At 39.6% G+C, this 11,513-nt stretch overlaps 1 protein-coding gene across 1 annotated transcript; it reads left to right on the plus strand.

The window, feature by feature from the left end:
• The first annotated feature begins 6,539 nt into the window (after window positions 1–6,539).
• Window positions 6,540–10,851, plus strand: LOC134287393 (uncharacterized). Its single transcript, XM_062849164.1, has 2 exons — window positions 6,540–9,614; window positions 9,679–10,851. Exon 1 carries the CDS (start codon window positions 7,094–7,096, stop codon window positions 9,173–9,175), a length of 2,082 nt encoding a protein of 693 aa, XP_062705148.1. The 5' UTR covers window positions 6,540–7,093; the 3' UTR covers window positions 9,176–9,614; window positions 9,679–10,851.
• Window positions 10,852–11,513: the final 662 nt, after the last annotated feature.

The following is an 11,513-nucleotide window of genomic DNA, read 5'->3' on the forward strand; positions in this document are numbered from 1 at the left end:
ATGCCCGCTAGCACACATGCCGCGTCCTTTGAGACCGTGCGGTATGCGCTCACCACCCTAAGGCACATCAGCCTGTGGGTACTCTCAAGTCGCTTTACGTTTCGGTTAACCACTAGCGCCTTCGACCATGCAGCGGCGCCATACCGTAGTATGGAGACCGCTACTGCTGCGAGCAGCTTACGCTTACTCGAGACTATTGCCGAGCTGTTTGACATTATCTTTGACAATGCCATTATCGCCATGCTTGCCATATTCTACGTGGCTTCCGAATTTCAGCTTATCGACGATCATGACCCCCAATTGCTTCAGTGAGCGCTTAGAGATGATGCTGTTCAGACCAAGGTTTTTATATAATGGAAGGTTAAGCAGGACGTTTAGTTTGTGGGGAAAAGCAGAGGAAGCCAAATTTCAAAGGAATTTGCTGAGGGGGGTGTTTGTTTTCAGAATTTCTCACGGTGAAAAAATAATGGCCGCTCAGCCAGTTTTGACATCTAAGACTACCTTAGAATATGTAATTACCTTGGTTCAGACTTGCGGTTGTTTACCACCACCACCTCCGTTTTGTGGTGCGCGAGTGCCAAATGTCTCGACCTCATCCAATCCTCCACTATGCCAATTGCGTGAGTTGCTGTCAGTTCCACTTCCTCTATCGACTCGCCGTATACCACGAGGGTAATATCATCGGCGAAGCCGACCAGCTTTACGCCCGGTGGAAGTTTGAGCCTCAATACGCCATCATACGCCGCGTTCCATAGTACCGGGCCCTGCGGTACCCCTGCGGTGATTTTGTAGCTCCTCTCGCCTTCCTCGGTGTCCTAGATTAGCACCCTATTCTGGAAGTAGCTCTCCAGTATCCGGCATAGGCTAACCGGAACTCCTAGGTGGTGTATTGCGCACTCAATGGCGGCCCAGCTGACGCTGTTGATGGCATGTCACAAACTTTGTCGAATAGAGTAGGGGTCGCTCATGAATCCCAAAGTCGTGACAGAGCTGTGAAAGCGACCCTCCAAGAGGTGAGTGTAAATTACATTCACCTCGTTGAGAGTTGCCTTTGCAGCTCTCACGAATTCGGTATGCGTGTGCGATCCCCACTCTATTCGGCAAACTTTTAGACAAAATCATAAGGCAAAACTCTTCCATAAATTGTTTTTTGATTGCGTGCTTCTGAGCAGAGAAAACTGCAAGTGAGTGAAACTCTTTGCAAGTGAGTGTTCCCATCCTTGCATAGGGTATTTTCATGCTTGCCATTCGATAAAGACAGGAAGCTCTCGATTAATAAACTGAGAAGCAGGCTTTGCTCCATTGGGGACGTTACGCTATGAAGAAGAATAAGAAAAGGGCCCCCTGTAACCCCCACTGATCCCATGTAACGCACCTGGGACCCTCCAAAACGCCTCTGAAACCCATCGAAAATCCACTGAAACTTCCTAAAATGCCCCCGAAATACTCCTAAACTCCTAACACACCAGGGCCTCTAGTTAGCCTAGTGGTTAAGGCTATGGATAGCCAATCCGGAGACGGCGGGTTCGATTCCCGTTCCGGTCGGGAACTTTTCTCGACTGCCCTGGGCATAGTGTATCATTGTATTTGCCTCACAGTATTCAAATTCATGCAATGGCGGAAAAAGAAAGCCCTTCAAATAATAACTGTAGAAATGTTCAATGAACACTAAGTTGAAGAGAGGCAGGCCAAGTTTCAGTTGGAACGTCGAGCCAGAAAGAAGAAGAAGAAGAAGAAGAAGAAGTAACACACCTGAGACCCTCCAGATACCCCTTAACGCTAGAAGTGTTACCCCTTTGAGACCCGCCAAAAATTTTTTGAAACTCTCTAAAATGTCTCCTAAATCCCCCTAAAATCCATGTAACGCATCTCATACAGGGGATCGACAAAATGATCGGGACAGGCAAAATTTTGGCTTCTCAAAAAATGTTCAACTAGCTGTAACTTTTTGAAAAGTGCATCAAATATTCTCAATTTTTTAGTGTAAGTTCATCAACTAGTTGTGTATCAGTGGTTCAAATTTGGGAAAGATCGGGTCATTTTCCACGAAGTTACAAATATTCTTGGAAAAGGTAAAATTATCCGATAGCCAATTTTGAGCTGTTATATCTCCGGATTCAATGAACCGAATGTAATGAAATTTTGACCATTTATGACTTCTATAATGATCTATGGAAAACCGTTGACTCAACTTATAATTCTTAACACGGAAGAAAATTACAACGATTAGATTATTTTTCTAATAAAACACCAAATTATCCAAAACTTCAACATTGTTTCAAAATTCGAGATGCAAATTATAGTTCAATTAATTTTCCTCTAATTGACTTATATATAAATTTGTTTTGAAGGAAAGTAACAACATAGCCGCCAACAAATTGCAAAAAGTAATGGAATACATATTAAAAATAGACCAATTTGCTGAAAAATCGTGAGAAAAATAAAATCACTATAACGTTTGCTCTTGTAAAAATTTTTAAGTTAAGTCAAATGTTTTTCAGAGTTCATTATATAAGTCATGAATGGTCAAAATTTCATTGCAATCGATTCATTAAATCCGGAGATATATCAGCTCAAAGTTGGCTATCGGATAATTTTACCTTTTTCAAGAATCTTTAAAACTTCGTAGAAAATGGCCCGATCTTTCCCAAATTTTGACCACTCATACACAACTAGTTGATGAACTTGCAGTAAAAATTTGAGAATATTCGATACACTTTTTGAAAAGTTACAGCTAGATGAACATTTTTTGAAAAGTGAAAATTTTACCTGTCCCGATCATTTTGTCTATCCCCTGTACTTTCCGAAATCACACCTGTAACGCCTCCAAAACTCGTCCACTCCAAACCCCACCCTGACCCCCGAAAACGCCCCTGAAACCTGTTCCAAAAATCAATGTCCCTACAATTTCACAGACTCCAGGTCTACATTGCAAAACGATCATTTCATACTCCCATCATCTTGATTAATGTCACAATCATAATCTTGGTGTCATATGTTGTATTCAAAGCAAACAACATTTATGCCACGAATATAGCATGAATTTAGTGTTTGACGGTAGTATCCAACATTATTCATGACTGGGAGCCCCTGAGCCTCCCTGAAACTCTCTTAAACGCCCCTGAGATCATTCCCCCTGAAACCCTGTTGGACCTCACAAAACCCCCCTGAGACACCTTAGGACCCCCAAACACAGCTGTAACCTCCCTATGCTCTCCCCTATAAACTCCCCCATGCCATCGTTGCCATGGTTACCGTCATTATACAATTTTTGTATGCACAAATATTGACAGTACCTCTCCCACTTTTTACGTGTGCTTCTCATTGAGATTAATTTAAAATCCATATTCTAACAGAAAATACAAGATGTGATTCGGAAGCCAATAACCCAAATTTTGAACCCATCCTCAAGCCAGCTTATCCTAATGTTAACCGATTCTCGCTAATTCTTGAACGATTTACTCTGGTAGTCTAACTTTTAGTATTCTGTTGCAAATTTGTCAGATTTTTATTTTAAAGTTTCATGGGAGTTTCGGGAGAGTTTCGGAGAGATTACCGGGGATTCCAAGAGGCTTATAACGCGGGTTTCAGATATATTTCAGAGGCGTTCCAGGACTTATCTAGGCTTTTCAGGGGGTTTCGAGGATTTTTGGAGAGATCAACTAAGTTTCTGGGTATTTTCAGAGGGATTTCAATACTCTGGAACGTCCCTCAAACACTCTGAAACGCCTTTGTGAACTCAAGCAGCCCATAAGTCACAAAGGCGTGTCGACAACGCAGGTTTTTGGTTGAACACAAGTCATTTTCATGTTATTCTAACCCGTACGCAAAATAACTTGAAAATGACTCGTTTCCAACGAAAAACCTGCGCTGTCGACATGCCTTTGTGACTTGTGGGCTGCTTAGGATACCTTCATACTTCCTGGAGAGCCTCTGAAACTCCCTGAAATCCCTTGACACTCCCTGGAACACCCATGTAACGCACTTTGAAAACCTGTAAAACCCCTCTAGAATGCTCCCCCTCTGGAACGCTCCTGCAACACTATACCAGAATGAGCTATTTTCAATTCCAGGATATCCTACCAGTATCTTGTCTTGGTATAAAACCTGACTTCAGTATGCTGTAGGAATGTGTCAGTTATTCGGTCCACTTCTGAAACGCCTTTTAACCTTTTGAAGCCGGAATTTTTCCAAGCGTTATTATGGAGTTTTTCCACGTTTTTTCTGTAGTTTTGGTGGAATACTATGCAGACTATTTTTTCTGGATATCCTAGGTCATCCAAACTATTCTTGAGTTTAGATCCTTAAATCTATGGGTGTAACGGTAACTTCTTTGATTAAACAAAGCTACGATTTGTAATTTATCATGTCCAGCAAGTCTCCTGAAAGGTTAACGGACAATATCAGATCAGTCGGGTTACTCTAGGTCATCCAAACTGTTCTTGAGTTTAGATCCTGAAGTCTACGGGTGTTTCTGTGACTTCTTTCCTTTTACAAAGCTACGATTTGTAATCTATCATGTTCAGTAAGTCTTCTGAAAGTTCAAAAGACAGTATCCGATCCGTCAGGATATCCTAGGTCATCCTAACTGTTCTTGAGTATAGATCCCAAAGTCTACGGGTGTAACGATAACTTCTCTCATTATACAAAGCTACGGTTTGTAATCTATCATGTCCAGTAAGTCTTCTGAAAGTTCAATAGACAATATCAGATCAGTCGGGATATCCTAGGTCATCCAAACTATTCTTGAGTTTAAATCCTAAAGTCTACGGGTGTAACGGTAACTTCTTTCATTATACAAAGCCACGATTTGTGATCTATCCTGTCCAGTAAGTCTTCTGAAAGTTACAGTGTTTTTATTTTAATAATCTTTATTGGTATCTCAATCAATTTTTACATTCTTCAACTTAATCTAGGTGTTCTGTGAATTATTACACACTATCATCCTAATTCGGTAAAATAAATTTAATAAGTTACAGTGGTTCTTTTTATCAACTAAGCTTCATAACAGTAAGGATATCCAAAACATCCCAAAAATATATAACAACGCATATTGTTCCTCTAACTGCTTTGGTAAGTACAGTGGATTATGGAAAACTGCTTAACGCAGTGGCAAAAGCTATCATCACAAGTATATACCTGAAGCTATGGGCTCCGGAGAAGTGTTGTTGATCTGGAATATCTCAAAACCATAAGCGGAGCCAGCTTTTTCTTTTTTCTTACTCACTCTCCCAAACATGCAAGCTAAAGAGCGAGATGAAAGAGGGGGCAAACTGCTTCCTCTTCTATCTTTCTCTTTCTCGTGTATGTTTAGGAGAGTGAGTAAGAAAAAAAAATGCTGGCTCCGCCAATGCTCAAAACTATCTTGAAATGACTCATGATATGCCAGAGGGATTATAGATTACAGTTCAAAGTTTATTTCGAGAATAACTACTGTTACTATCAAGAGCTAAACTTCAGTATAGTTTGGACGACCTTTATGTTCCTAAGGTTCATAATTATATATAATAGACTTCATGTTGGTTCAGTCACCGCGATTGATTATGAAACGTTACTCAGTATGTCAGATTTAGCTAATGTTACGAGTGTAGACCTGAAGTTCTGAATTCAAAGATAGTTCGGCTGACCTGGAAGATTCCCATAGTGTCTTTAAATGACATTTGAGATTTCAGTAGCTTCACGGATCTCAGCAGATTATGCTATGCCATTATTTCTGGTGAAAACACATAGAATTTTTCTTGTAGATTTGAAGGACTTCATTTTAGAACAGTTTGGACCAACTTGAATGTCCCAAAGGTTTATAATAAAAAAGTAGACTTCAGATTGGTCCAGTAACCACGATTAAATATTCAACGTTACTCAGTATAGCAGATATGGCTGTTGTTACGAGTGCAGACCTGAAGTCCTAAACTCCAAGGTAGTTTAGTAGTAGTGACCTGGAATAACACTGTAGTGTCTTTAAATGACATTTGAGATTTCAAGGGCTTCGCGGATACATAAAGTAAATACATAAAGTTTTTCTTGTAGATTTGAAGGACTTCATTATAGAACAGTTTGGACGACCCTAAATGTCCCAAAGGTTTAAAATAAGTTAGTAGACTTAAGATTGGTTCAGTAACTGCGATTAATTATGCAGCGTTACTCAGTATAACAGATATGTATACTGTTACGAGTGTAGACATGAAGTTCTGAACTCCAAGGTAGTTTGGCTGACCTGGAATGTCCCTGTAGTGTCTTTAAATGACATTTGAGTTTTCAAGAGCTTCGCGGGTCCCAGCAGATGTGCAATATTATTTTTTAAGACGAACACATAAAGTTTTCCTTGTAGATTTGAAGGACTTCATTATAGAACAGTTTGGACGAACCTGAATGTCCCAACGGTTTATAATAAAAAAGTGAACTTCAGATTGGTCCAGTAACCACGGATTAATAACAAATATACAACGTTACTCAGTATAGCAGATATAGCAGTTGTTACGAGTGTAGACCTGAAGTCCTGAACTCCAAGGTAGTTTGGCTGACCTGGAATATCCCTGCACACTTAATCGCATACTCGGTTTTCGGTACTTTTTATAACTGTCGTATTCGTCAAAACCATTGAATTGCAGAACTTTCGTCAATGTTACGAGCTATAAACCGAAAGCAGTAATACAAATAACTGACGTTCAGCACTTTCCAATAAAATATACTGTATTTTGCTATTTTTGTTACCGAAATGTTATGTAAACGATAAAGTTTCTCCTGTAGTCTTTCATTTCGGTACTTTTTTACTGAATGATCGGTTATCGTATAGTTCTTTACCGAATGGCCATCATTCCAGTACCGTACACTCGTTAAAGTTTACCGAACTGTCAGCTTTCTTCAACGTCGTTCGAAGCACCTGTCAAAAAGCAGAAAGTGTCGCCATTTTTTGTTGGCTTGGTTTCACGCGGTACAAATTTTGATTATTTTTCTGTGCTTTTACGTGATATTTCACCGGAATTTGGCAATAATGGAGAAAATACTGCAGCGGGTCGAGGAGTGCGACGTAGGAGCGAAACAAATACTATGTGAGTACAATCTTTTAATGCTTATTTACTCGTAGAACACCAAGATGGCAGATGTCAGCATTGTTTGTTTTTTCTGCCGGCGATCAATCCCTGGATATGTGGAAGAGCTGGGGTACCACCTATCCTGGCACATCCGGAACGGCCATTTTCAAAAGGATGCAGTGTTCTATGATTGTACCTTCCGGAAGTGTCAAATGCGGTACACTAATCAGAAATCGCTCAAGCGCCATATTAAAGAGAAGCATCCGTTATTGGAAGCTTCGAAAATTGAGGAAATTGTGGATGTGCAGGGTGACCCATTTCCTGAAGAGATCCACCCAAATGCATCTGTATGTGACAACGGATCAGATTCGCCGGAGGAAACTCTTTCGCTCGACGATATTAAGAAAACAGCTTCTTTGAGCATATGTCGCTTGGCTGGTGATGTTGGGCTTCCACAAACGAAGGTTCTGGAAGCGATCAAAATTTGCGAAAATGTTGTTTGTCAAGTGGCAGAGTATTTGGAAAAGAAGACATCAGTCTTCCTGGCTTCAAATGGCATTGAAACAGACGACGAAGAGTCGCAAAAGTTTCTCAATTTGTTCAGAAACATTGATCTTTTTGCAGATGTCAAAACCTCTTCTCTCCGTAAGTCTTTTCTCAGAAGGATGGCAGTAGACATTCCAGTGCCAGAACCTAAATGCCTAGGTAAACGAAGTGTCACTAGCCATAAGGAAGGCATACCTAAGGAAATTTGGATAAATGACACAATGTCGTACATTCCCATTATCGACACTCTTAAGCTTGTATTTCGAAATCCAAGAAATCGAGAGTTTCTTTCTGCTACTGATTCTTCTAACGCTTCCGAGGTTTCAGAGTATAGCTCGTTCCGGACTGGTTCTCTATTTAATAATAGTGAATATTTCAAGCAACACCCGAATGTCATCCGTATGTCCGTGTACCAGGACGATGTCGAATTGGGTAATGCATTCAGTTCTCGAGCTGGGAAAAACAAGATTTCCAACATTTGCTTCAGAATTCAAAATTTCCCAGAAAAATGGAACAGTTCGCCAAGTACAATTTTCCCAGTTATTTTTGTGCTTTCCAGTCTGGCTAAGAAACACGGTTACAATAAAATTTTGGAACCTCTCATACATGATTTGAAAAAGCTTGAACAAGGAGTTGCAGTTTTCTACGGCGAAGAAAAAGTAATACTTAAAGCAACAGTTACGGCGTTTTGTGGGGATTCTTTGGCCATGCATGACGTGTTTGGTTTACTTGGACCGAGCGCAAAATACTTTTGTAGAGTGTGCACTATTTCCAGGCCAGAGTTTCACGATGATCCAACAAAAGAATGTCCTTTGCGAGATGCTGCGTGGTATGCAACAAATCTAGCTGCTGTCCAATGTGGTGAACAAAGTCCCACGGAATGCGGCCTCAAGGCCTGTGGAAGTATTTTGAATGAATTGCCAAATTTCCACATAACTGATAACTGGACACTCGATGTCATGCATGATCTTGCCGAAGGTATCATCCCATTAACATTACAGCTTGTGATGGGTCGCTACGTGAAGCAAAAAGACTTACGGTTCACCAAATCATTCATCAATCATCGAATTTCTACATTCAATTTCGGTTACGTCGATCGCAAAAACCGCCCGATGGCTAACATCACGGACGAAATGTTATCTGCCCCAGGTGTGCACAGGATGAAGCAGACGGCAACCCAAAACTTCGTGTTTTTGAGGGCATTTCCTTTCTTATTTGGACATAGAATTCCAGTAGATTGCAAGTTCATGTTGATGATAGGCCACCTCATAAACATCACTAGGATCCTTCTATCACCTGTCGTCTCAGCGGATATGTTGGCGTGGTTGGATGAGCACGTGCGTTTATATAATGAATTGTTTTTTGAAAACTTTCAACGGAGGATTAACAAAAGCCACCATCTTCAGCACTATTCTGAGTTGATCCGACGAAGTGGGAGCGCAAAACAGTTCAACTGTTTGCCTTTCGAGCAGAAAAATAAGCCATTGAAGAACCAGGCAGCGACCTGTCGTAACTTCAAGAACATCTGCAAAAGTGTTGCAGAGCGACAAAGTTTTCGAACCGTTATTGATCTACTCGAAAATCCATTCACTGATTAGACCACGTTAAAATCTAGCCCAAGGGTTTATAGAGAAGATACACTCAGTAAAGCTTATTTAGATGAGAAATATCAATTCGTTTCCTGCCCTACAAATGTATCAAGAAATGGAATCGACTTTAGGAAAAATGCAATTGTTTCTTGCAAGGAACATGAAAATCTGTATTTTCCAACCTACGGTATAATTCGTGAAATTGTGGAACTGGATGGTGGAATACATTTTCTGCTAAGGCTATGTGAAACCATATGTTACGATGATTTTTTGCAAGCTTACGAGGTCCAAGTGAGCGCTGAAGAACGATTCCTCAACTTTGAAGCCATTTATCAGCACACAACTTTTTCATTTTGGAAAAAATACAATGATCCCGCAAAATATATTTCAAGGCGCTTTTATAACCAGGACTATTAAAGTGAGACCATTGAATTGCCTTATATCTGAGGTACGTATGTTCGCATTTATTATCTTCTGCATAACCAATTTATTATTTTTTGTCTTCTCCTTAGTGTGCCGATCGTGGTTTTCATTCAAACTGTTCAAAAAACCGACATTTATTAATTGTTTTAATGGGTAAGCCTTTGTTGAACTTAATCCATACCCCTGACACAATTTGTATAGTTTGATTTTTTTTATGAATATATATCCTCTTTTTGTCAAAATTGTCAATTGGCAAGAAAACTCTCAGTGAATAACAGTGTAAGTGCTCAAAAGTTGAGTTTCAGGCTATGTTCCTGTTGGTACGTATAGCCAGAAAGAATGAGGAGGTATAAGCAAAGCATCTTACAGTAGACAATCTACCAAATATTGGACGTTGTCGACATTCTTCCAGACTAACTAGGTAAGAGTCCACTGACTGTAACGGTTGTACATAAGAACATCGACATCATATTGTACTTACTCGACTTACGCACATTTTCCTTCAAAATCTCTCATCTACATTCACAAAAATTTAATGTTGTTTGACCGTTTTAGTATCGTCCAATTGGTCCAACGTTATCCAATCCATGTAGCTGTCGACTTTCTGCACGGTAACATCAAAAAATAATCACAAATAGTCACTGAAATTTTCAAAACATTTTTTACACTGTTTTCTCCGAACATCTATCTCGAAAATAAAACTATCAAATTCATAATAAGGGCTGTTAACGTTTAACGCACGCACACTTTGGCGACTCGATTCGCATGGGTTGTCAACAGTAATGTTTCACTATAAAATCTTTTCCTGATAATAATATTGCACTAACACAACCATACTTTAGCAACCCCTATATAGTGTGATGTTTAAATATGACGTCATACATTCATTCATTAGTTTGTTTGATTACAACCCATCATTCCTCCCACCACCCACCAAAGTGCATCTGTCGGGAGCTTGTAGTAGAACACCCTTTCGTGCACACTAAGATTCAGATGTTCCAGCTCAGTAATTTTTCCACTGAGTTCAGTATTTTTTACATCTTTTTACTGAGTTTTCAACAGCAGATTTATTTCGGTACACTCGGTAATCGTATTTACCGTTCACCAGTAACGATATTTACCGTGCTTCAGTAACTTTTGACAGTTTGTGAGCTGAGCTCGGTAACTCATTTACAGAATATCCGCAAAACAAATAACCGAGCGTACCGAGTTAAATCTGCTGTTGAGAACTCAGTAAAAAGTTGGGAAAAATACCGAGCTGATCTTAGTGTGTGCCATTTCAGAATGAGCGCGTTGCGATGAGTTTATCGTCACTTGCGTGTCCCTGTGTAAATAATTTACTAATTGTGCCGCAGTCGTAACTTAACTAGCCCGCTGTATTATTTAGGAAGGCATTTATAATTCGACAATGATTTTTCATAAGGGCCTAACTGACTTGATCGATTTCTCTTCGTCGACTCTCTCTTTCGCTTATAACTTGATCAAAACAATCAAAATCATTATTCTTTTTGTTTCTATAGCAACATGTAGTCGTCTTCTTCGCATTTCAACCAAAAAATCTTTGGAAAACTCAATACACATTATGTGATAACACAAAGAGAGGATCGATGAAGAGAACTCAAAAATGTCAGTTAGGCCCAAATGAAAAATCAGTGTCGAATTATTTAGATTTATCGTATCGATGTAGTATTTGTGACTTAGTATATGCAACTTTTTTGAATTGGCAAGAAAGGGTACCCTCGTGAGAGGCAGGCGAATCAACGGAGAACAATGGTGACATGTTTATGGCAAAATTTCATGACACACATAAATGTGTAACAATGATACAGATTGAAAATTGCTCGTTTTCTCACTTTTCGGAGATAGAATAAAAGCAATTTAATTTAAATATGTATTTTGAAAGTCTATTTATAGTAATTTAATC

Source organism: Aedes albopictus, chromosome 2 (assembly GCF_035046485.1).
Source record: "Aedes albopictus strain Foshan chromosome 2, AalbF5, whole genome shotgun sequence".
Taxonomy (NCBI): Eukaryota; Metazoa; Arthropoda; class Insecta; order Diptera; family Culicidae; genus Aedes; species Aedes albopictus.

What these genes read in the sequence shown, in the direction of transcription:
- LOC134287393 (XM_062849164.1), top strand. Translation starts at nt 7,094, where the DNA reads ATGGCAGATGTCAGCATTGTTTGTTTTTTCTGCCGGCGATCAATCCCT.